The sequence below is a fragment of the Lepidochelys kempii genome, chromosome 16, assembly GCF_965140265.1.
Source record: "Lepidochelys kempii isolate rLepKem1 chromosome 16, rLepKem1.hap2, whole genome shotgun sequence".
In the NCBI taxonomy this organism is placed as follows: domain Eukaryota; kingdom Metazoa; phylum Chordata; order Testudines; family Cheloniidae; genus Lepidochelys; species Lepidochelys kempii.
Window position 1 is genome coordinate 3,805,964 of NC_133271.1, and position 25,775 is coordinate 3,831,738.

The 25,775-nt window shown below is 47.4% G+C and overlaps 3 protein-coding genes across 9 annotated transcripts in view; 2 read left to right on the plus strand and 1 right to left on the minus strand.

Annotated features, from left to right (window-relative positions):
* Positions 1-22: 22 nt before the first annotated feature.
* CDC26 (cell division cycle 26) lies at positions 23-4,840 on the plus strand. Of its 2 annotated transcripts, none has more exons than XM_073313911.1 (3): positions 23-180; positions 1,217-1,325; positions 4,386-4,840. In XM_073313911.1, the coding sequence occupies exons 2-3, from the start codon at positions 1,245-1,247 to the stop codon at positions 4,560-4,562; spliced, it is 258 nt and encodes an 85-aa protein (XP_073170012.1). In that variant the 5' UTR covers positions 23-180; positions 1,217-1,244; the 3' UTR covers positions 4,563-4,840. The 2 variants fall into 2 exon arrangements, with proteins under 2 accessions (XP_073170012.1, XP_073170013.1); XM_073313912.1 differs by lacking the exon at positions 23-180 and adding an exon at positions 356-935.
* Positions 4,841-5,789: 949 nt separating this feature from the next.
* Positions 5,790-25,775, minus strand: part of SLC31A1 (solute carrier family 31 member 1) — a 60,658-nt gene continuing 40,672 nt past the window's right edge. For 2 of the 5 annotated variants that reach the window (XM_073313909.1, XM_073313908.1), the window contains 2 exons: positions 24,333-24,514; positions 20,698-21,937 (listed from right to left, as the gene is read on the minus strand). In XM_073313909.1, the coding sequence (XP_073170010.1) occupies positions 21,179-21,937; positions 24,333-24,467 (894 nt within the window). In that variant the 5' untranslated portion in view covers positions 24,468-24,514 and the 3' untranslated portion in view covers positions 20,698-21,178. Of the gene's footprint in view, positions 14,504-15,250; positions 15,420-15,808; positions 15,882-20,697; positions 21,938-24,332; positions 24,515-25,775 lie in introns of those variants that run through there. The other 3 variants (XM_073313910.1, XM_073313906.1, XM_073313907.1) reach the window with 3 other exon arrangements.
* Positions 21,473-25,775, plus strand: part of FKBP15 (FKBP prolyl isomerase family member 15) — a 126,562-nt gene continuing 122,259 nt past the window's right edge. For both annotated transcript variants that reach the window (XM_073313897.1, XM_073313898.1), the window contains exon 1: positions 21,473-21,563. The gene's annotated coding sequence lies outside the window, so the exon portion shown is untranslated. The remainder of the gene's footprint in view (positions 21,564-25,775) is intronic.

Below are 25,775 nucleotides of genomic sequence, written 5' to 3' on the forward strand. Positions count from 1 at the left end.
GCTTCCGGGTCACAGGGGCACGCGGGGGGGTGCGGGCCGGCCCGGAACGTGGCGCGGGGCATGCCGGGAGGCGTGGGCCCACGGGGCGGCGGCGCCGGGGCCGGTCGGGTCGGGTCGGGTCAGGGGCCCGTTTGCTTTCGGCGGCGCCGGGCCAGAGTGGGTGCGGCCGGCCGGCGGGCGGTGAGTGCGGGGGGTCGGGGCGAGCTGGCGCCCGGGGGCGCGGGAGCCCATTGGGGCTGCACCCCCCGCCCCGCGGGGCCGTTCAGTCTGAGGGGGCCGCTGTCAACCGTCCGGGCAGGGGCCATTCTGGGAGCAGCAGCCGGCTCATGGGCCTGGCCGCGGGCAGGTGCTCGGGGCTGCAGGTGGTCCCGGGTCTGTTGCCGCGGGAGCCCCGCCCCGCCCCTCCCCTCCGAGGCGGCCGGCCCGGTCCTGAGGCCCTCCCGTGCTTGCAGCAGTAGCCCGCGGGCCTGCTGTCGCGCTCCGGCGCGTGCTCGCCAATTCCAGCGGAACGGCCGTTATCAGGGGAGCAAGCCGAGCAGTCTTGGCTGCGTCGCGCGTAGTCACCGGCAACTCTACGGCGGCCAGGCGTGTCTGGGTCTCCCGCGGACTAGGGCAGGGTTGGGCAAACTAGGGCCTGCAGGCCTTTTAATCCAGCCCTTGAGCTCCTGCTGGGGAGCAGGGTCGGGGGCTGCTCCGCATGGCTCCTGGGAGCAGCAGTACGTCCCCCCCGCCCCCCCGGCTCCTATGGGTCGGGGCAGCCAGGGGGTTCTGCTCTGCACGCTGCCCCTGCAGCTCCTATTGGCCAGGAACCGCAGCCAATGGGAGCTGCAGGGTCGGCACCTGCGGACGAGGCAGCATGCAGCAGAGCCGCCTGGCAACACCTCTGCGTAGGAGCCAGAGCGGGGACATGCTGCTGCTTCCGGGAGCCACTTAAGGTAAGTGCTGTTCTGAGCCTGTATACCTGAGCCACCCCCTTCCACCACCCCCCGCCCTCCAAACCCCTCAGTCCCAGCCCGGAGCACTCACCTACACCCCTCATCCCCAGCCTGCACCCCCAGCCAGAGCCCTCACCACCTTGTGCACCCCAACCCCAATTTCGTGAGCATTCATGGTCCACCATACAATTTCTATACCCAGATGTGGCCCTTGGGCCAAAAAGTTTGCCCGCCCCTGTACTAGCCAGGTTCTGCTGACCCTCTATTAAAAATTCAAACAGGAACCAGTTTGGCTGAGAAGTGTTCAAAATGCTGCGTCGGAAACCAACCCGCCTGGAGCTGAAACTAGATGATATAGAAGAGTTTGAGAGTATTAGAAAGGATCTTGAGGTGAGAGTAAACCTTCTGGAGACACCCTGTATGGTGACTGAACCCTGGTAATTTGGATTTGTGTATAACGGGACTTGTCTGAGAATAGAGTCTCACTCTGCAGCCGTGTATGAGCATGTAGGTACCCCTCAAAAACCAACAGAAAATTTCAGCTAGTGCAGAGCAGCAGCCTTTTTACTTAGTGATGGTTCATGCACCAAGCATCTTACTCCTATGCTCTGCAGTCTCTGCGGCTTCCAGGTAATGTCTGGGTGCAGTTCAAGTTGGTTGATACATGCTGTGTATCTTAGACATCTGCTTCTTTCCTCTTCTCAGTAGTCGAGTGAAGCTGGGAGTCGTGATTTGACACTCCCAAAATTGATAGCTCTGGGGCCTGTCATTCTCAATGGAGAACTCTGATGTTGGAACTTGCTTTCTTGGGACCCTAATAGTGTGACCTCCGGGGTACCTTGCAAGGCCTGCATATCTGCTCAGGCTGTCCCTGAGGGGATGGGTGAGTGGAGAGGGACTCTATCTATTTTTGATAGGGGGGGCAGAGGAGCATTAATGTAGATTTATCATTGTGTGAATGACATTTGTATTCATGCACTTGCAGCCATTGGGACAACCATAATATTTACACTGAAAACATAGAATGATGTTAGTTGGGAATCTTAGGGCTATAGGGGTGTATTAGTTCTGTGAAAAGCTCTGGAACATCTTAAAACTTCAGAGCCATCAGAATCCCTTCCTGGAATGATAGCCCCATAGCTCAGAGTGTAACTGGCCTTCTCCATTTCTTCAGGGAATGGCTGTGCACCCGACCTTCCACTCCCCCCACATTTTGTGAGTAACTTGATCTCTAAAGACAGGTTTCAGAGTAGCAGCCGTGTTAGTCTATATTCGCAAAAAGAAAAGGAGTACTTGTGGCATCATAGAGACTAACCAATTTATTTGAGCATAAGTTCAAATGCATCCGATGAAGTGAGCTGTAGCTCACGAAAGCTTATGCTCAAATAAATTGGTTAGTCTCTAAGGTGCCACAAGTACTCCTTTTCTTTTTATCTCTAAATGCATCCTGGGCAAGACTTGGCTTGACTGAGTCCCTTAACTTGCAGTGCACTGCCATGCACCTGTGTGACTGTAGCATCATCCCTATTAATTGATAGTCATTTGTATACATGCGGGTTGTGAGGTGTCTTAATACACAAGTCACAGCATTAACACTTATGGGACAACATTTTCATTAGGGCTGTCGATTAATCACAGTTAACTCGCAATTAACTCAAATTAATTGCGATTAAAAATTAATCACAGCTTTCATTGCACTGTTAAACAATAGAATACCAATTTAAATGTATTAAATATTTATTTTCTACATTTTCATATCTATTGTGTTGTAACTGAAATCAAAGTGTATATTTTTACAAATATTTTCACTGTAAAAATGATAAAATAAATACTATTTTTCAATTCACCTCATACAAATATTGTCGTGCAATCTGTCGTGAAAGTGCAACTTACAATTGTAGATTTTTTTCTTGCATAACTGCACTCAAAAATAAGACGGTGTAAAACTTCAGAGCCTACAAGTCCACTCGGTCCTACTTCTTGTTCAGCCAATCGCTAAGACAAACAAGATTGTTTACAATTTACAGGAGATAATGCTGCCCTCTTCTTATTTACAGTGTTACCAGAAAGTGAGAACAGGCATCTGCATCGCACTTTTGTAGTTGGCAGTGCAAGGTATTTACATGCGAGATATGCTAAACATCCTTATGCCCCTTCATGCTTCGGCCACCACTCCAGAGGACATGCTTCCATGCTGATGACGCTTGTTAAAAAAGCGTTAATTAAATTTGTGACTGACCTCTTTAGGGGAGAATTGTATGTCGTCTGCTCTGTTTTACCTGCATTCTGCCATATATTTCATGTTATAGCAGTCTTGGATGATGATCCAGCACGTTTGTTTTAAGAACACTTTCATAGCAGATTTGACAAAACGCAAAGATACCGATGTGGGATTTCTAAAGATAGCTTCACCACTCAACCCAAAGTTTAAGAATCTGAAGTGCCTTCAAAAATCTGAGTGGGATGAGGTGTGGCACGTGGTTTCAGAAGTCTTAAAAGAGCAACACTCCGCTGCAGAAACTACAGAACCCGAACCACCAAAAAAGAAAATAAATGTTCTGCTGGTGGCATCTTACTCATATAATGAAAATAAACATGCATCGGTCCGCACGGCTTTGGAGTGTTATGGAGCAGAACCCATCATTCAGAGCTGCATGTCCCCTTGAATGGTGATTAAAGCATGAAGGGACATATGAATCTTTAGCACATCTGGTGCATAAATATCTTGCGACGCCAGCTACAACAGTGTCATCGTAACGCCTGTTCTCACTTTCAGATGACATTGTAAACAAGAAGCAGGCAGCATTATCTCCTGAAAATGTAAACAAACTTGTTTGAGCGATTAGCTGAATGAGAAGTATGACTAAGTGGACTGGCAGGCTCTAAAATTTTACTTTTGAATGCAGAGTTTTTTGTATATAATTCTACATTTGTAAGTTCAACTTTCATGATAATGAGATTGCACTACAGTTCTTGTATTAGGTGAATTAAAAAATACTATTTTTTTACAGTGCAAATACTTGTAATCAAAAATAAATATAAAGTAAGCACTGTATACTTCGTCTGTGTTGTAATTGAAATCAATATATTTGAAAATGTAGAAAACATCCAAAAATATTTAAATGGTATTCTATTGTTTAACAGCATGATTAATCATGTGATTGATCACAATTTTTTTAATTGCTTGACAGCCCTATTTTTCATCCTTATGGCTATTCAAAAATATCCAATGAAATTGTTCAGTCTGTAAGTAGTTTTCCTGTAATGAAATCAGCTTACTTAACATTTTCCCTACCTTCACAGTTTGAAGGCTTTCCCTGTGATCAGTTGTCAGAGCTGAAATGGACATCTCGTTGACAGTGCTAACATTCCCTCCATGGAAGTTTCTCTAGTTTTCCATTGTCCTTATTTTTAGTTGATCACTTTTTCTCCCCCCGCCCCTTCCCCCAGAGTCGCAAGAAGCAGCGTGAAGATGTGGATGTAGTGGGAGCCAGTGATGGAGAAGGAGCTATTGGTCTGAGCAATGACCACAAGAGTCGAGAACAAATGATAAATGACCGAATTGGTTACAAACCTCAACCCAAACCCAACAACCGTTCCTCCCAGTTTGGAAGCTTTGAATTCTAGAGATTTGATGGCCTGCTACCTTCCACGGGCAATTGAGTATTGGACCCTGATGGGGTGTTCATCCCAGACAGTGCTGGCAGAGATGTTCAAAGGCTGTTTGGGTAGCTCTAGAGTTGGCTGGGATGGACCTGTGTTTGCCAATGTGTCTTGGGCTTTAATAGGGGAAAGTGCCTTTCCCTAAGGCTGGTGGGATGTGTTTTTAACCTGACTTGTTACTGTACCTCCAGAAACCCCTCTGCCCAGCCACTTTGTTTTAAATAAATATTTTTTTTAAATGAGACGCTCTTAATGTATCATAAAATGCACAGAGGGGCAGGTAAAGAGGAATGGAAAACGTTAACAGCAGAGTTGGCCTCCTGTGGGGGAGAAAAATAGGAATCAACCGTGGCCACTGTCCCCGTGGGGATTTGCACAGAGGCAAAGCTCTGCCTCCATGGAGCAATCTTTTTGGTGTTCTTAAAAACCCAGCTCCAAGTGGTGCAGGTGTGTGAGCCCAGGGGAGTAATTCAGAGAGGTGTCACTCACATTTTTATGGACTGGGTACCTGTGAGTGAAAGCCTCAGTATCTCTGCACACCAGGGGGAGGCAGGGCAAGCTTCCCTAGACACTGCGCTCATACAGCTGCCTTACTGTTTACTCCCAAGTTGTCGAATCCTTGGCCTCTCCTGAGCGTGATACGAAGGGAGCCACGATGGCTGCTGTGTGGATTGCTGGTTTACAAGGAAATGGACCAGGCTTCAACTAATTTCACAGAAGTTATTTCATAGCTGCATTCAGACAGCTGCTGCCAAGCCGAGGTGGATTTGAGGCTCAAATCCCTTTCACAATCCAATCTCCCTCTCCAAATACTTCCAACAATATAAATGGGAGGCTGGGGAGGTGACTAACTTTGTGGGCTTTCTGATGAATAAGTTTGACTTGGACAATGGAAGTAGTAAATAATTAAAAGCCAGACAGATTAACTAGGCTGTAGCTGGTTGGAGAGGATTTTTAGAGTGCTGAGGGGCATTGGCTGTAAAGAGCAAAGGCCACTAATCGTAGCTGCATAGCTTAATGTCACAGACAAAAAATACCCCTAAATGGATTGTTTTCTGGCAGAGGCTGATCAGCAAAATATACAGGTCTGAGACGAAGGTTAGCAGTGCTAGGGTTAACTGGGTGCATAGCCAGCACCTGTACCTGAGTGAGGTCATGGTCAGCTAAAAGGATGGAAAGGAGTACTTGTGGCACCTTAGAGACTAACCAATTTATTTGAGCATAAGCTTTCGTGAGCTATAGCTCACTTCATTGGATGCATACTGTGGAAAGTATCAAAGATCTTTTTATACACACAAAGCATGAAAAAATGGGTGTTTACCACTACAAAAGGTTTTCTCTCCCCCCACCCTACTCTCCTGCTGGCAATAGCTTATCTAAAGTGATCACTCTCCTTACAATGTGTATGATAATCAAGGTGGGCCATTTCTAGCACAAATCCAGGGTTTAACAAGAACCTGGGGGGGCGGGGGTAGGAAAAAACAAGGGGAAATAGGCTTGAATAGAGACTGGGAGTGGCTAAGTCCATTATGCAAGGTAACCTAAGTTAATTGTATCCAATTTGCAATGTGGCTGATGTTATTAGGCCCTGTGATGGTGTCCCCTGAATAGATATGTGGGCACAGTTGGCAACGGGCTTTGTTGCAAGGATAGGTTCCTGGGTTAGCGGTTCTGTTGTGTGGTATGTGGTTGTTGGTGAGTATTTGCTTCAGGTTGCGGGGCTGTCTGTAGGCAAGGACTGGCCTGTCTCCCAAGATTTGTGAGAATGTTGGGTCATCTTTCAGGATAGGTTGTAGATCCTTAATAATGTGTTGGAGGGGTTTTAGTTGGGGGCTGAAGGTGACAGCTAGTGGCGTTCTGTTATTTTCTTTGTTAGGCCTGTCCTGTAGTAGGTGACTTCTGGGAACTCTTCTAGCTCTATCAATCTGTTTCTTCACTTCCGCAGGTGGGTATTGTAGTTGTAAGAATGCTTGATAGAGATCTTGTAGGTGTTTGTCTCTGTCTGAGGGGTTGGAGCAAATGCGGTTGTATCGCAGAGCTTGGCTGCAGACAATGGATCGTGTGGTGTGGTCAGGGTGAAAGCTGGAGGCATGCAGGTAGGAATAGTGGTCAGTAGGTTTCCGGTATAGGGTGGTGTTTATGTGACCATTGTTTATTAGCACTGTAGTGTCCAGGAAGTGGATCTCTTGTGTGGACTGGACCAGGCTGAGGTTGATGGTGGGATGGAAATTGTTGAAATCATGGTGGAATTCCTCAAGGGCTTCTTTTCCATGGGTCCAGATGATGAAGAAGTCATCAATATAGCGCAAGTAGAGTAGGGGCGTTAGGGGACGAGAGCTGAGGAAGCGTTGTTCTAAGTCAGCCATAAAAATGTTGGCATACTGTGGGGCAATGCAGGTATCCATAGCAGTGCTGCTGATTTGAAGGTATACATTGTCCCCAAATGTAAAATAGTTATGGATAAGGACAAAGTTCAGCCACCAGGTTGGCCGTGACATTATCGGGGATAGTGTTCTTGACGGCATGTAATCCATCTTTGTGTGGAATGTTGGTGTAGAGGGCTTCTACATCCATAGTGGTCAGGATGGTGTTATCAGGAAGATTACCACTGGATTGTAATTTCCTCAGGAAGTCAGTGGTGTCTCGAAGGTAGCTGGGAGTGCTGGTAGCGTAGGGCCTGAGAAGGGAGTCTACATAGCCAGACAATCCTGCTGTCAGGGTGCCAATGCCTGAGATGGGGCGCCCAGGATTTCCAGGTTTATGGATCTTGTGTAGTAGATAGAATATCCCAGATCGGGGTTCCAGGGATGTGTCTGTGCGGATTTGATCTTGCGCTTTTTCAGGGAGTTTCTTGAGCAAATGCTGTAGTTTCTTTTGATAACTCTCAGTGGGATCAGAGAGTAATGGCTTGTAGAAAGTGGTGTTGGAGAGCTCCCGAGCAGCCTCTTGTTCATATTCCGACCTATTCATGACGACGACAGCACCTCCTTTGTCAGCCTTTTTGATTATGATGTCAGAGTTGTTTCTGAGGCTGTGGATGGCATTGTGTTCTGCACGGCTGAGGTTGTGGGGCAAGTGATGCTGCTTTTCCACAATTTCAGCCCGTGCACGTCGGCGGAAGCACTCTGTGTAGAAGTCCAGTCTGCTGTCTCGACCTTCAGGAGGAGTCCACCTAGAATCCTTCTTTTAGTAGTGTTGGTAGGGAGGTCTCTGTGGATTAGTATGTTGTTCAGAGGTATGTTGGAAATATTCCTTGAGTCGGAGACGTCAAAAATAGGATTCTAGGTCACCACAGAACTGTATCATGTTCGTGGGGGTGGAGGGGCAGAAGGAGAGGCCTCGAGATAGGACAGCTGCTTCTGCTGGGCTAAGAATATAGTTGGATAGGTTAACAATATTGCTGGGTGGGTTGAGGGAACCATTGCTGTGGCCCCTTGTGGCATGTAGTAGTTTAGAAAGTTTAGTGTCCTTTTTCTTTTGTAGAGAAGCAAAGTGTGTGTTGTAAATGGCTTGTCTAATCTTAGTAAAGTCCAGCCACGAGGAAGTTTGTGTGGAAGGTTGGTTTTTTATGAGAGTATCCATTTTTGAGAGCTTGGCGTTCAGGCCACAAGTAAGTGACAGAGAGAGAAAGCTAGGTTACAAAAACTGAAGGAACTGAGTCTCAGTGTACAAGATTGACACTCTACTTTCTACTGGCTGAGCCTGGGGACAGAAGGCAGGACATGGGCCCTCAGAGAGGAAGTTAACATCTCTGTCACCTGTCCAAGGTTGTTTCCCACTAGCTTTTGATGTATTAGCCATTCTTGTTCCAAATAGCTGAAGTGATGGAGTAACCACCATTTTTTGTACTATATACTTTTGTACTACCATTTTTTTCCCTGTCTTAGTTTTGTCCTGCTACTCCTAGTTATAAACTCATCTATCATAGTAAATTCCTCTCCAGCATTGCTGTTCACCCACTTGAAACAGCTGTAGATTTATAGGTCCTCTGCTCAGGATGTATATAGAAAGCAGATTTTGGAGGAGGTTGTGCGAACAACTGTTCCTCTACTTGACTTTTCCCATCCATTGTAAGCTTACATGAACAGAAAGTTACCCTTTGGAGGCTGTTTTTCATGTGCTGGTACTGGTACTCAAGTGCCCCAGTAGATGCTGTTCCTTTTCTCCATTCTTAAACACAGCAAGCCTGGTACTCAAAGCCTCTGCAGTGTACTTGTCCTGTGAAGGTGGGTCGACTGGAAAGGGGCTGGGGATAAGGCCACGTTGAGCAGTCTAGGTGCTGACTCCATAGGCCACTTACAGCTGAGTAGTTACTCCTTGTGGAGGCTGGTGGTGCCTGCTCTGGCTCAGTGCCCAGCTTCACCTTTTCCATGTTGGAGGTATATGTTCCAAGACACTTCCACCCCAGTAAAATGCAGTCTACTTTATTGACTAATTATATATAGGAGGAGCTCTATTTACATTTCAAACAAGTTGTTTCCAGAACAGTGAAATTAAAAACAATATCATGGTCCCCTGTAACCAACCCTGTGATACAGCTGGAATCAGCTATAGTTCAACTAAAAGGCAGTACCCCCAGTTGTTTCCTAAAGGCACTTAGATAAAAAAGCAACAAAAAGACAGTTTATTTGCAACAGAATTCAGAGCCTAGGAGATGAGTGAACACTCTGTAATTCATCCAAGGTCACAATCAGGAGGTACAGTCTGAAAACAACATACTTGCATACAGCCCACCATACATGTATTTAACATGCTGAAAGATAACGTATCATTTAAGAACAATTATTCGTCATTGGAGGGGGAGGCTTTCCTCCAATAAAAGCCTAATGTCAGCATCAGGAGGTCTGCCTCAAACACTCCTGCAAAAGATTCCAGGCAGGAAAAGGGGTGTTACTAGAAGGTGCTCTAGGGAGGTTGGCAAATCAACCAGCCTGGGCCAGGAACACAGGGATGTTAGGACTGTTGTACCATGTGGAGATTGTAACCCAGTGAGGGACGTGGCTCTGTCAGTTTATTTTATAAACACACCACTGGATTGTCAATTTACATTTAACCACAAAGGGTAAAAACTGGCCATGGATTGAAGGCTTATGAGAAGCCCACAGAGATAATAGGGGCACACTCATATTAAGTGAGCCTCAAGGTTAAGACTTGGCCCTGGCCACTCTTAGCAAACTTGTGAAACGCAATGATTCAGGCTAGTAAAGTTTGTGGAGATTGTGAGAGAGCAGAGTCTCATCAAGCTGAGAAAGCATGCTGCAGCCAGGGTAGGGTAGACAGGCACAATTCATGTATGGGGGATGGGGAAGAGTAGTTTTGAATTGTACTCATTACCGATGCGCCCCTCTCTTCCTCTCCCAGCCTTGGCTTGGCTTGACTAGCACCAGAACATACTTCACCCACTTGAGCCAGTGCCAGCCCCTCTGCTCTCAAATGCAAACTGCCTTCTCCCAAACTCCCCAACCTGAGGGAGTGGAGGGTGAGTAACGTCACATTCAGACAGGAGTCTGAGGAGATAGGCCCAGGCAGAGAGAATAAGGAGCGAGACCCCATGAGTCTGAACCATACCAGTGCTCAGGAACACTGGGAACCAGTTTCCATGTCACATGCACCCAACTAGCTGGCTTCCAAAGAGTTGCACATTTCATAAACAGCAAGAGGAAGAATAGGCCAGTGGTTAGGGCACTATCTTGGGATACCAGGGACATGGGATCAATTTCCTGCTCTGCCATAGACATGCGACTTTCAGCAAGGCCCTCAGGCCCAAATGCACGAAGGTAGGTGGGGTTCTAACTTCTAATGATTCCAATGGAAGTTAGGACTCTAAACACCTTTGTGGATCTGGGCCTGAGTTCCGCAGCTGTAAAGTAGGGATAATAGTACTGTCCTGTCCTATAGCATAGGAGGAGGCATGCAGAGATGAAGGTCATAATATACATAAGATTGTTCTTGCTGGATCTTTTTCCTAAGAAGACCTGTAGCTATGTCCCAGAACATGATAGAAAAGCTAACAGAACAAGGGACAGAATTGTATAGGAAGTGTCACAATGCTTGGATAACACAATGATTATACACCCCATGAACACAGGTTAATTTGCTCACCTGAAACTGAGAGCCACAAACGTGGCTAGAAGGAGTGATGGGTGAGGAAAGATTAAGCAGCTGGGGGTTGTCACGTTTGGAAAGAGTCTATGTCTAAGGGTGTATGAAATAACCAACATCGGCATGAAAACCACCTAGTCACTGCGTCCCATAAGAAAAAGGAACATCTCTAGACTGATCAAAGGAGACTGGTTCACACAGAGCTGAACTATGGAATGCATTCATGCTACTAAGCTCAAGGGTCAGTGTGTAGAAGGATTAGAAACCAGACCCTGTCATCAGCTGTTTTAGGTTTCTCCAAAAAGCACTGAAGTTACTCAAACTTCAGGACATGGAACTGGGGGGCAGAAAGGACCCCCCCCCCCACACACACACACACAATCCCCCCTCTGAAGTGCTATAGCAGGAGAGAATTGTTTGAAGTATATTAGGAGGCTTTTTCCTTCCATGATGCAGCTGGCCATTGCTGGAGACAGGACATCAGTCTGGCTGGAACTTTACTGCACTACTGTACCCTACCTAGTTTTCACTGTACATTAGTTACTCCTCAGGAGGCCACTCCTCCCACATCATCTTGAACATTTATTTGGGTCTGGAAAACACCAGGAGTGTAAAGGGAAAAACTTGCACTGCCAGGCATGGAAGAATGGAGCCAGAGGTCTTCCTTATCTCCCATCAAAATCCAAGAAGGGGTGGTCACATCTGATCCCCTTGATTTTCATTCACATGCTGGTCAGCTACATGAAACATCAAGAGCTGCAACTAAGTTCAGTGGGTGTTTGATTTTGGGGTAGACATTTGGTTTGACTTAGATTAGTCTCCCTTTGCTCCAGTTTGTGCTGCTCTACAAAGATGAAAAGCACAAATACCTTGTATCATCAAACCAGGGTCCCAGCTTTTTGAAAGAGTGGGTGATCGCAACGAGAGCTCAGGGCAGTAGGCCTGCCAGTGGCAATGCATGATAGTTCTGAAGTTTTCTTCTAAATGCTGTAGAGGAAGGTAGGCTTTTGTAGGGCAGTACACCTCGAGAACCCAATCAGAGAGCCATTGTACTAGGCCTGCACGTGCTCACACACCCTGCCCCAGACAGCTTACAGGCTAAGGGAGCTTTGGACTCTGTCTCTCTCTGTACTGAAAGCTGCCAGAGCATGTGAATGTAGAGATACTCTTCTCAAAAGGACACACTGTTCATATGCTGCAGCCTAGTTCTCACATTATCTTGCCATAATCTCCCACCTATACCCCACCCCCCAGCTCCATTTATCACCCACCAGTCCTGGCGCTGTCCTCCTCCTCTCCAGCAATTCAGGCACTTAGAGACTCTACAAGGAGTGCACAGTGACAAAAGAAACGCTACTGCCAGTGCATCACAGCTGAGCCCATAGCTTTCTGGGACATTAACTGCTGTCAGCAGTTGCTTAAAGTAGCAGCAAACCACAATGTGCTGAGAGGTCAGTGGCTATTTGGACACAACCAGAACATGAGCTGGAGTTCATCTTGGGACTGATTCTAAGGCTGCATTGACCATGCATCCCCTGGGCCAAACTAGCTTTTTTTCTTCTTTGCCTCTACCATTTCTCACCCTCTGGTGATTTTATTTAATTTCAGAGCATCTGGGGATAGTAGAGTTTGTGTGGCAGGCTGCTCAAGACCACACAGCCCTGCCTCTCACATCACATTCAGGGTCTGTATAACAAATGGCATTTCTGTAGCATCTTTCATCCCAAAGTATTTTACAAATGAGCTAATCAGCTCTGAATAGCAGCAGTTCTCCAGCTTTCCCATTCGTTCCATGCCACTCTTTGGGAGAGACCCAGGCCCACCTTTCCCACAGCCAGGTCAAGAAGGGCTCCAAGGGCCCAGGATTGTCCTTACGCCACAGTATGAGAACCAACAATATACAGAGATCATGTCAAGAACCTGAGCAGCCATTTCACACCACACGACCACTTAGGACAGGAGATAAGGGGTAAAATAAACAGTGAAGCTGCAAGGGGGATTTGAGGAGGCAGAACAGCATTTCTCCCAACAGAATCAGGCCATCACACTCAGCTAACAGCCCACCTCCTACCCAGAAAACAAGGGCTCTTTAACAAGCGGTCAGGAACTCAACTTTACATCTCATCTCTAGCACCCTAGCAACACAGAATTCCCTAGTTACACAGTTTAGCTGTGACTCAGAGGAAAGACCACCAACTACTGAATCAACCCTGCTGCCCACAGCACCTGGGTATTGCCAGGGATCTCCCAGCAAGACCTGAACCCTGCCTTGTTTGTGAGATCTGTTGGGCTCCTAGCACGAGGGGCCTGGCTGGAGGGTGGGAAGCTCTCTTCTGGCTGCTGTCCAGCTCTGACATTGGCATTGGTTGCTCCAGCACAGCCATGTTGAGAAGTTCCAGGTTTGGTGATTATGACAAAGAAGAGTCCTCAGGGTTGAAATTCCTTTTACTGACCCTACAGTCTCTTATCCCCCAACCCTCATCTAAGAGGAGCAAGTTTTAAGGCTGCTATATCCTCCCTATACAAGTTTGGTTCTTTACCTGCCAGCCCAGCCAAGGAATCTCCTCTCCAGAGGAGCTTTCTTCGTGTCACTTGGTTTAACCGGAAAGAAAAAAGAAATCACAATATTATAAACAGTCAGAACAATAGAGCCAGCTGCTGACAATTTTCACGGAATGACAAATCTGAGTCTCTAACAGCACATGGCTGCAAATCGAGATGAAATCAGCAGGGCTTCAATGCTTTATTTAAAGTCTCTTTCTGCTACTTAAAGATGTGATTGCTGATTTGCATTTGGGAGTACATTTCCATGATCAGTAAGCCAAAGTGGCCAGTTTGAAATGTTCCTGCTGTTCATAGCTGAGCAGAGCAAGGATACAGCAGAAAACCAGCAACATTAAACACACCTGTATGCTTGAAAGTGGCCCCAGGCTGGCCCAGATACACATAGATACAACATGCCCACAGGAGTTAATAAGAATGGTGCACACTTCTCGGAGCAGACCTGAGCCCATTAGGCCTCTGGTGATTTACCAGCAGCACTCTGTAATTTTGTGGACAGAACTTTCTATAAACTGTCCCAGAGGCTGTGGCTGGCCCAGAGGTCAGTCATATCCCCGCCTCCCTCCCCCAGGCATTCAGCACAGATTTTTTTAGAAAATTAAAACAGCCATTGTCACATACTGGTGCCTTTATCGAACATTAATAAAACCCCCCCAGATCTGAGCATTTATTCTTTAAAAATAAAATGTTTTAAAAGGACATTTCAATAATCTTGTAAATTTCTACTTGCTATGTAATTTCAGTCAGGGAACAATCTACAAATGCAACATAAATTGTGGTCAAGGGTGGCTCTGGTGTAACCTCAAGAGCTGGTCCATCTAGTGTGGGTGCCAGGTTGCTTGGCGGGAAATCCCCAACACCAGGAATCCCTATGAGCTGCCCAGGCAGTGTCCTGACTAGGACATTGGTGGTCCAACACACACTGATTTTCGTGGTTATTGTTGGTTCTCAGTCAGCCGGGGAATGATCCCCATTCTCCTGGTGACTGCAGTTAGAGTGAGGGAAGGGGTAGAGAGAGGCTCTGACACTGTGTCCAGCATTAATGGCAGTGCTCCGTGATATCCACAACAACTGCCTTTTTCCAGCTGAAGAGGAAGTAGCCAGTGCCTGCGCCTGCTGCCACAGCTATGCAGAGGTATGCGTTGTAGGTCATGAAGATCAGCATGAGGAAGTAACTGACCACCACTTGTATGATGTGCAGCACTGTCTGCAGGAGATGAGGGAAGCTCAGCATCTGTTGTCTGAGGAATCAGAAAAGGATGACCAGTCAGTGAACAAGAGTCACAGGATGGGAAATGCAGGGTCCCCAGAGAGAGAAAATAACCCATGGGCTGGAAATGCCAAGGTGGCCATGAAACACCAAGAGAGATGGGACAGTAAAGGGCAGAGATCTCCTGTCACGTGTATTTGTCATAGATGACTGCAACGTCCTCCATGAAGCTGGCTGCTTTGTAATAAAAGCCGGTTATTCCTTGATAAGGAATAATGATGTTCACTGGGTGATCAAAGCTGCTAAGGTTTGAGGGTCAAAATCATTCCAGCTCGTTTTACTACCTGGCCCTCACTGCTAGCCACACAGGGCAGCTTGTCTGCAAACAGAGGCCTTGACCACTCATGGGCACAGAAAGATCCTTTGGTGCCTTATGTAAGAATAGACAGAGAGTCTAGTGTCCTAGCCAAATTCAAATCTGGAAACAGCATCCCACCTCCCTACGAGCCTCCTCTGCTTTTATTCTTTGTTTCCCCTTCGTTAAAAGGGCCTCACGTGGCTGGTGAAGAGTAGCTGTTGCATTCCCTCCCCCGGCCCGAAAAGGGAGCTGCAGGTTCCCTGTATTTATAGTTTGTATAGGATGAAGCGTGTACAAGCATGAAGTTAGTTTTACTGCAGAGGACTATTTGATCTGCCTAGAATTTTCTATGTTTCAGTTTTCCTTGTGTTTTCTGCTGAGATGAGCAGCGTTTGTGTTAGAAGGAAAGTGGATTCTTACCCGACTGTTTTGTGCGTCTCCATCAAAGTGGTGCCATTTGGTCCCGGGACAGGCATGGAGTTGTAGCGAATGCTGACCTGTGATTTACGGAGCAGACTCTCCCGGGCTATTTTGAGGCCCTCATAAAACATGGCTAGGAAGAAGACTGCGACGAAAGCACCAGCCATTTCTGATAGACAGGAAAGGACAGTACAAGGTTACTGACTGCACAGAATGAGTCATCTGCTTCAAGCACACAGAGAAAAGCACCTAACCATGCAACAAACAGCTCCCACCACACAGGCCACAGGGAGTGCGACGTCCAATTCCATAAACCGAAACTCTCAACCACATTCGCGAAGGCTTGTGCAACACCTGAATACTGACACAGAAGTCATCTCATCACCTTCAGCCTTTGTGCCCCAATTTCCAACCTGTTAACCACCTTGCCCTGGACACTCTAGGAACCTCTGACCTCATGGGGTGGGGTCATTCAGACAAGACTGCTAAGTAGCAAGCCTTTGGTTTGGCCTGGGGTGAGCAGCAAGTCAGACGATTTGCTAACATAGCTGTACTAACCTCCAGATGTATTGATCACCAATCCAGAAAACAGCAGCGGCATGTTCTTGTAGCTGAAGTGGAAAGTCATGTCCTGGCCAAGACAGAAAAATCATTTAAAACCTCAGCAAGATGCCTAAGCTCCAAGGGAGGGAGGGAGAGCTTCACAGAACACAGACAAGCCCTTAGGAAGTTAAATGGAAGGACTTTGTGCCGATAGAACTAGAGTTAACCTCAGGGGGAGTCCATTCTGGTCAGTAACTAAGTACATAGTTGAAATAACATTCTACAGCAGCGGTGGGCAAACTACGGCCCGCAGGCCACATCCGGCCCACAGGACCATCCTGCCTGGTCCTTGAGCTCCTAGTCAGGGAGGCTAGCCCCCCGGCCCCTCCCCTGCTGTCTCCCCTCCCCCGCAGCCTCAGGCGGCTGGCTCCGTCTGGGCAGCAGGGTTGCGAGCTCCTGCTCCTGAGCAGCATGGTAAGGGGGCGGGGGCAGCAGGGGGTGGGTTGGATAAGGGGTAGGGGGACCCGGAGGCAGTCAGGGGACAGGGATCAAGAGGTGGAGTTTCTGGGGGGGAGGGGGGGTGCAGTCCAGGGACAGGGAGCAGGGGGGGTTGGATAGGGGGTGGGAGTGTGGATAGGGGTCAGGGAGCATGGGGGTTGGATGGGGGGGGCGGTCTGGGGCAGGCGGTCCTGGGAGGGGGCAGTCAGGAGACAAGGAGCAGGGGAGGGTTGGATGGATCAAGGGTTTTGAGGGGGGCAGTCAGGGGGCGGGAAGTGGGAGGGGGTGAATAGGGGGCAGGGGCCAGGCTGTTTGGGGGGCACAACCTTCCCTACCCGGCCCTCCATACAGTTTCACACCACGATGTGGCCCTCAGGCCAAAAAGTTTGCCCACCCCTGTTCTACAGCAAACCTAGTGTAGCAGAAACACAGACCGCAGTGCTAGGTATTGCTGTGCACACTCCCGTTACAGCTGTAACTAGTCGCTTGTCCATTTGTAACAATTTTAATTGAAGTCACTGGATTTTACTCTAAAAGTTCTCAAGCAGCATTTTTCTTACTTTGCCTATATGTAAATTTCAATCATCATCAATGAATTTCTTTTGTCAGTTTGTGTGTGCACGGTGATTAAAAATTATCCATAAAAATCTCACCCTTCAAAGCCTACCTATAACTTAAATAAAGGGCTTTTATTGTTTTGTTAATTTCTTTTTAAAAAGTGATTCCACATAGGTCATTAACGTGTGCCCAGTGTGTTGTCTGAAGATGCAAGGTTCTGTGGCGATGCACCATTGCTCTATTTTTCAGGGTTAAAAAGATCTAGTGGATTTTCTCCCCTCTTTGAATCTTATTGGCAGATGTTTTCAGGTTATTAAAAGATGACAATGTAAATTAAACAGAGAGAGAGGATGCTTCTTCTTCAGGCAACTAACAGAAGTTACTAGATCACAGGCCCTGGTTCTCATAGGGGACTTCAGTCACCCCGATATCTGCTGGGAGAGCAATACAGCAGTGCATGGAAAATCCAGGAAGTTTTTGGAAAGGGTAAGGGACAATTTCCTGGTGCAAGTGCTGGAGGAACCAACTAGGGGCAGAGCTCTCCTTGACCTGCTGCTCACAAACCGGGAAGAATTAGTAGGGGAAGCAAAAGTGGATGGGAACCTGGGAGGCAGTGATGATGAGATGGTCGAGTTCAGGAGCAGAAGAATGTGGACCCTGGACTTCAGAAAAGCAGACTTTGACTCCCTCAGGTAACTGATGGGCAGGATCCCCTGGGAGAATAACATGAGGAGAATAACATAAAGGAGTCCAGGAGAGCTGGCTGTATTTTAAAGAATCCTTATTGAGGTTGCAGGGACAAACCATCCCCATGTGTAGAAAGAATAGTAAATATGGCGGGTGACCAGCTTGGCTTAACAGTGAAATCCTTGCTGATCTTAAACACAAAAAAGAAGCTTACAAGAAGTGGAAGACTGGACAAATGACCAGGGAGGAGTATAAAAATATTGCTCATGCATGCAGGAGTGAAATCAGGAAGGCCAAATCACACTTGGAGTTGCAGCTAGCAAGGGATATTAAGAGTAACAAGAAGGGTTTCTACAGGTATGTTAGTAACGAGAAGGTGGTCAAGGAAAGTGTGGGCCCCTTACTGAATGCGGGAGGCAACCTAGTGACAGAGGATGTTGAAAAAGCTAATGTACTCAATGCTGTTTTTGCCTCTGTCTTCACGAACAAGATCAGCTCCCAGACTACTGCACAGGGCAGCACAGCATGGGGACGAGGTGATGAGCCCTCCGTGGAGAAAAGTGGTTCAGGACTATTTAGAAAAGCTGGACAAGCACAAGTCCATGGGGCCGTATGAGCTGCATCCGAGGGTGCTAAAGGAGTTGGGGGGGGTGATTGCAGAGCATTGGCCATTATCTTTGAAAACTTGTGGCGATCGGGGGAGGTCCTGGATGACTGGAAAAAGGCTAATGTAGTGCCCATCTTTAAAAAAGGGAAGGAGGAGGATCCTGGGAACTACAGGCCAGTCAGCCTCACCTCAGTCTCTGAAAAATCATGGAGCAGGTCCTCAACGAATCAATTCTGAAGCACTTACATGAGAGGAAAGTGATCAGGAAGAGTCAGCATGGATTCACCAAGGGCAAGTCATGCCTGACTAATCTAAGTGCCTTCTATGACGAGATAACTGGCTCTGTGGATGAGGGGAAAGCAGTGGACGTGTTATTCCTTGACTTTAGCAAAGCTTTTGATATGGTCTCCCACAGTATTCTTCCCAGCAAGCTAAAGAAGTATGGGCTGGATGAATGGACTATAAGGTGGATAGAAAGTTGGCTAGATCATCGGGCTCCATGTCTAGTTGGCAGTCGGTATCAAGCAGAGTGCCCCAAGGGTCGGTCCTCAGGCCGGTTTTGTTCAGGATCTTCATTAATGATCTGGAGAATGGCATGGACTGAACCCTCAGCAAGTTTGCAGATGACACTAAACTGGGAGGAGTGGTAGGTATGCTGGAGGGTAGGGATAGGATACATAGGGACTTAGACAAATTAGGGGATTGGGCCAAAAGAAATCTGATGAGGTTCAACAAGGACAAGTCCAGAGTCCTGCACTTAGGACGGGAGAATCCCATGCACCGCTACAGACTAGGGACCGAATGGCTCAGCAGCAGTTCTGCAGAAAAGGACCTAGGGGTGACAGTGGATGAGAAGCTGGATATGAGTCAACAGTGTGCCCTCGTTGCCAAGAACGCTAATGGCATTTTGGGCTTCATAAGTAGGAGCACTGCCAGCAGATGGAGGGACGTGATCATTCCCCTCTATTCGACATTGGTGAGGCCTCATCTGGAGTACTGTGTCCAGTTTTGGGCCCCACACTACAAGAGGGATGTGGAAAAATTGGAGGGAGTCCAGTGGAGGGGAACAAAAATGATTAGGGGGCTGGAGCACATGACTTTTGAGGAGAGACTGAGGGACCTGGGATTATTTAGTCTGCAGAAGAGAAGAATGAGGGGGGATTTGATAGCTGCTTTCAACTACCTGAAAGGGGGTTCCAAAGAGGATGGATCTAGACTGTTGTCAGTGGTACCAGATGACAGAACAAGGAGTAATGGTCTCAAGTTGCAGTGGGGGAGGTTTAAGTTGGATGTTAGGAAAACCGTTTTTACTAGGAGGGTTGTGAAGCACTGGAATGGGTTACCTCGGGAGGTGGTGGAATCTCCTTCCTTAGAGGTTTTCAAGGTCAGGCTTGACAAAGCCCTGGCTGGGATGATTTAGTTGGGGATTGGTCCTGCTTTGAGCAGGGGGTTGGACTAGATGACCTCATGAGGTCCCTTCCAAGCCTGATATTCTCTGATGCACATTTCAGCACTAAAACAAATTATGTTCAGGAGCAGGTTTTCTGGTAAACTGTCAATTAAGCTTAAGGCCTTGTCGACACTTAAAATGCAGGAATGGTGCTTCAGTGAAGACACCACCTAGGCCAACAGGAGGGGTTCTCCTGTTAGCACCTCCTGGAGGGGCTGTAGCTATGTCAATGGGAGAATTCTCCCATCAACCTAGCATTGTCTACAAGGGGGTTAGTTTGGTTTAACCACCTAATTTCTTCGAGAAGACCAGGCCTAATTCAAGCCAGTCACAGCCCCAAGGGAGGTGAAAAACAGAATCAGTAAGAAGCAAACCCCATCATACTACAGGGACAGAGAAGGGGGGTACAAGCAATGGCCTGATTCTACATCTGATCTGCCCACATGGTAAGGGTTGCCAGGCATATGGTTTTTGACCAGAAAAGGGACCCTGGCAGCTCTGGTCAGCACTGCGTCCCTCTGGCTCCTAGGTGTAGGGGCAGCCACGGGGGCTTTGCCCACTGCGCCCACCCTGAGTGCCAGCTCGGCCAATGGGAGCTGTGGGGGTGGCGCCTGCAGGAAGGGGCAGTGCTCAGAACCACCTGGCTGCCCCTAAGCCTAGGCTAGGAGCCTGAGGGAGATTCCAGTAGCTTCCTGGGAGTCACCTGAGGTAAGCACCCCCTGGAGTCCATGCCCCAACCCCCTGCTCCAGCCCTGAACTCCTCCTGTACCCAAACTCGCTCCCAGAGCCTGCATCCCACACCTCAACCTCCTGCCCCAGCCTGGAGCCCCCCCCCCCCCTCACTCCAAACTCCTCAGCCCCAGCCCAACCCCAAAGCCTGCACCTCCAGCCTAGAGCCTTCACCCCCTCCTGCACCCCACCCCCTGCCCCAGACCGGAGCCCCCTCCCGAACCCCTGAACCCCTCATTTCTGGCCCCATTCCAGAGCCCGCTCCCCCAGCTGGAGCCCTCACCCCCTCCCACACCCCAACCCCCTGCCCCAGCTCGGTGAAAATGAGCAAGTGTGGGGGAGAGTGAGCAATAAAGGCAGGGAGGAATGGAGTGAGCGGGGGCAGGGCAAGGGCGTTCGGTTTTCTGCAAATAGAAAGCTGGCAATCCTACCACAAAGTGCCCCACTGGAGTCAGCACTGTGTAGGTGAAGAGTTCTACTAGCAACAATCGGTGTCAACTACAGCTGCGGAACACTGAGTGCCATTTTAGATTTGGTTTTGGTGAGCAGTGAGGACCTCACAGAAGAAATGATTGTAGGGGACAACCTTAGTTTGAGCGATCATGAGCTAATTCAGTTCAAACTAAATGGAAGGATAAACAAAAATAGATCTCAAGTATCAGAGGGGTAGCCGTGTTAGTCTGGATATGTAAAAGCGGCAAAGAGTCCTGTGGCACCTTATAGACTAACAGACGTATTGGAGTATAAGCTTTTGTGGGTGAATATCCACTTCGTCAGATGCATGTAGTGGAAGTTTCCAGAGGCAGGTATAAATATGCAAGCAAGAATCAGGCTAGGGATAACGAGGTTAGTTCAATCAGGGAGGATGAGGCTGTCTTCTAGCAATTGAGGTGTGAACCCCAAGGGAGGAGAAACTGCTTTTGTAGTTGGCTAGCCAGTCACTGTCTTTGTTTAATCCTGAGCTGCTGGCGTCAAATTTGCAAAGGAACTGAAGCTCAGCAGTTTCTCTTTGAAGTCTGGTCCTGAAGTTTCTTTGCTGCAGGATGGCTGCCTTTAAATCTGTTATTGTGTGTCCAGGGAGATTGACGTGTTCTCCTACAGGTCTCTGTATATTGCCATTCCTAATATCTGATTTGTGTCCATTTATCCTTTTACAGAGGGACTGTCCAGTTTGGCCGATGTACATAGCAGAGGGGCATTGCTGGCACATGATGGCGTATATTACTTTGGTGGACATGCAGGTGAATGAGCCGGTGATGGTGTGGCTGATCTGGTTAGGTCCTGTGATGGTGTTGCTGGTGTAGATATGTGGGCAGAGTTGGCATCGAGGTTTGTTGCGTGGATTGGTTCCCGAGTTAGAGTTACTATGGTGCGATGTGTCGTTGCTGGTGAGAATATGCTTCAGGTTGGCGGGTTGTCTGTGGGCGAGGACTGGCCTGCCTCCGAAGGCCTGTGAAAGTGAGGGGTCGTTGTCCAGGATGGGTTGTGGATCGCTGATGATGCGTTGGAGAGGTTTTAGCTGGGGGCTGTAGGCGATGGCCAGTGGAGTTCTGTTGGTTTCTTCCTTGGGCTTGTCTCGCAGCAGGAGGCTTCTGGGTACACAGAGGCAGCCATCCTGCAGCAAAAAAGGTTCTATAGCCATATCAATAAGAAGAAAACAAAGAAAGAAGAAGAGGTGGGACCGCGAAACTCCAAGGATGGAGTGGAGGTCAAGGATAATCTAGGCATTGCCCAATAACTTTGCCTCAGTCTTTAATGAGGCTAATGAGGAGCTTAGGGATAATGGTAGGACGACAAATGAGAAGGAGGATATAGAGGTAGATATTACCACATCCGAGGTAGAAGGCAAACTCCAACAGTTTAATGGGACTAAATCAGGGGGCCTGGTAATCTTCATCCAAGAATATTAAAGGAACTGGCACATGAAATTGCAAGCCCGTTAGCAAGAATTTTTAATCAATCTGTAAACTCAGGGGTTGTACCGTATAACTGGAGAATTGCTAACACAGTTCCTATTTTTAAGAAAGGTAAAAAAAGCGATCCGGGTAGCTACAGGCCTGTTAGTTTGACATCTGTAGTATGCAAGGTCTTGGAAAAAATTTTGAAGGAGAAAGTAGTTAAGAACATTGAGGTCAATGGTAAATGGGACAAAATACAACATGGCTTTACAAAAGGTAGATCATGTCAAACTAACCTGATCCCTTCTTTGAGACGGTAACAGGTTTTTTAGACAAAGGGAATGCAGTGATCTAATTTACCTCGATTTCAGTAAGGCATTTGATACGGTTCCACATGGAGAATTATTAGCTAAATTGGAAAAGATGGGGGTCAATATGAAAACTGAAAGGTGGATAAGGAATTGGTTAACAGGGAGACTACAGCGGGTCACACTGAAAGGTGAACAGTCAGACTGGAGGGAGGTTACCAGTGGAGTTCCTCAGGGATCGGTTTGGGACCAATCTTTTTATTACTGACCTTGGCACAAAAAGTGGGAATGTGCTAATAAAGTTTGCAGATGACACAAAGCTGGGAGGTATTGCCAATACAGAGAAGGACCGGGATATCATAGATCTGGATGACCTTGTAAACTGGAGTAATACTAATAGGATGAAATTTAATAGTGCAAAGTCATGCATTTAGGGATTAATAACAAGAATTTCAGTTATAAGCTGGGGATGCATCACTTGGAAGTAACAGAGGAGGAGAAGGACCTCGGAGTATTGGCTCATCACAGGATGACTATGAGCCGCCAATGTGATATGGCCATGAAAAAAGCTAATGCATTCTTGGGATGCATCTGGCGAGATATTTCCAGTAGAGATAAGGAGGTGCTAGTACCATTATACAAGGCACTGGTGAGACCTCACCTGGAATACTGCGTGCCGTTCTGGTCTCCCATGTTTAAGAAGGATGAATTCAAACTGGAACAGGTGCAGAGAAGGGCTAGCTACTAGGATGATCCGAGGAATGGAAAACCTGTCTTCTGAAAGGAGACTCAAGGAGCTTGGCTTGTTTAGCCTAACCAAAAGAAGGTTGAGGGGAGATATGATTGCTCTCTATAAATATATCAGAGGGATAAATACCAGAGAGGGAGAAGAATTATTTAAGCTCAGTACCAATGTGGACACAAGAACAAATGGATATAAACTGGCCATCAGGAAGTTTCGACTTGAAATTAGATGAAGGTTTCTAACCATCCGAGGAGTAAAGTTCTGGAACAGCCTTCCAAGGGACGAAGTGGGGACAAAAGACATATCTGGCTTCAAGACAAAGCTTGATAAGTTTATGGAGGAGATGATATGATGGGAAGTCTAATTCTGGCAATTAATTGATCTTTGACTCCTAGCGGTAGATATGCCCAATGGCCTGTGATGGGATGGGATATGAGTTACTACACAGAATTCTTTCCTGGGTGTCTGGCTGGTAAGTCTTGCCCACACGCTCAGGGTTTAGGTGATCGCCATATTTGGGGTCGGGAAGGAATTTCCCCCCAGGGCACATTGGCAGAGGCCCTGGGGGTTTTTCACCTTCCTCTGCAGCGTGGGGCAGAGGTCACTTGCTGCAGGTTTCTCTGCACCTTGAAGTCTTTAAACCACAATTTGAGGACTTCAATAGCTCAGACATAAGTTAGGGGTTTGTTACAGGAGTTGGTGGGTGAGATTCCATGACCTGCGTTGTGCAGGAGGTCAGACTAGACGATCATAATGGTCCCTTCTGACCTTAAAGTCTATGATTCTATGATTCTCCTCTAAAAAACCCCAAAAAACAAAGAAAGCCAAACCAAACACGTAGTGTTGACGTGCTCAAAATGTCACTCTGCTGTCAACGCTAAGCCAGTCAAAAGTGACAAAAGAATCTGCCATGAACACCTTTTCTAAATCTCCGCCTGCTCCGAGCTTGTTTAAACCAATTCGCTACAAGTCAGCAGGAGACAAAAGCATCAGACAGTCAGATGCCAAAGAGCTCAGATTAAGCTCTGGATGATGCATACTTTTCTGGACTTCACTTACCATCATCATCATCCCTTCTCCATGATTGTGCCCCGGTGATGTTGTAGGGTGATGATGTTCCGAGGTCAGATGATAATGCTCAGAGGTTGATTCCATGGAGCTGTTCATCACATGGTTTGTGTGGTGGCTGGACATCTTTACTGCAGACTTGTCAATGATGGCGCACGCAGGACAGTGGGAGCCTTGAAGAAAGATGGAATAATGGACGTTAGAGCAAGAGTCACAGGAAACACTTCCCCAAACAGAAGGCAGTTTCTATTGTCCACAAAGAAAAAGTCAGGCCTCCAACAAGCCACACCCCGAGAACTACTGTCCGAGAGATGAGGCTCATAGCCTGGGACATACCATCCTCCCTCAAGCTCTGTACACAGAACTCAAAGCAAATGCTCAATTTCCAATGAGGTGTGTTTCCATTAGGTTAATTTCTTTAATATCTTTGCAACTCTCTAGTGGGTGGCAAAGTCACTACCCTGAAGAGCCTACGATCCAATTGAGAAAACATGCAGCAGGAAAGAAAGGATCATTTTTAACTCATTAAGTGAAAAAGTCTCCTCTAAACTCCAGACATCAAACATGCAAAAGCTGACTTCTGTTGCTTCAGAATCTAATTGCTCCCAAGCCCCATTTTCATTGCATCTATCAAAGGATCAGACTCACAGTTCTCCTAATTGGCAGCCATGCATTTGATTGGGAACAGGTCTATCCAAAAATTGCATTAGTTTGGGACAAGAGTTACTGCTGATGGAAAGGTCTGAAGCAGCCCCAGGCAAGCCAGTCTCATTTCCACAAACTTTCGTTCTTCACCTCTCCCCTCTAATTACTTTAGACATAACCGTGAGAGAGAAAAAAAACATACAGAAGGCTGCAAATCCAAATCCATTAAATCTGTTTACTGCAAATCAAGTGGGTCTGGACAGGCACTTTAGAACAAGGGGAGAGCAAGTAAATGGTTAATGGTGGTCATGGTTTCTCCCTCTCCCTGGGGTGAGGTGCATGTCACAGGAGCTGATCTCAAAATGCTCTGCAGAGTAAAAGAGCAAAGGCAGAAAGGGATTAAGGGTTAGAGGAGATGAAGAAAGGAGCTGGAGTGTCGGGTGAGGCAGAGAGATATAGAGAAGGGGACAATTTATACCTCATATCAGACACTGAAGTGAATGATACAGCTAATGTAATCTACTGGGTGGAGAGGGGAGAAAGAATCGCTCTTTCCATACTTACTGTTCAAACCCAAGGGTTTGGCATGAGGAGTACAGAGGCCACACAGGCATGATCAGACTGTGAGCAAATTAAGGGAATATTAAGGGCTAGTGCAAATAGCAGAAGAAAGTCACTACTGTATCCTCAGCGCTCTCACCTGGGAGCAAGCATTACAGGCGGGCTCAGTGTTTATTTGTTCAATGCATTAGAAGTGCCTATTGCCTCATCTACATGCACATACAACTG

Bases quoted from the DNA above. Each gene is read 5' to 3' on its own strand.
- CDC26 (XM_073313911.1), top strand. From the start codon at position 1,245: ATGCTGCGTCGGAAACCAACCCGCCTGGAGCTGAAACTAGATGATATA. The intron at 1,326-4,385 runs GTGAGAGTAAAC...CCCTTCCCCCAG, and splicing joins GTATTAGAAAGGATCTTGAG to AGTCGCAAGAAGCAGCGTGA.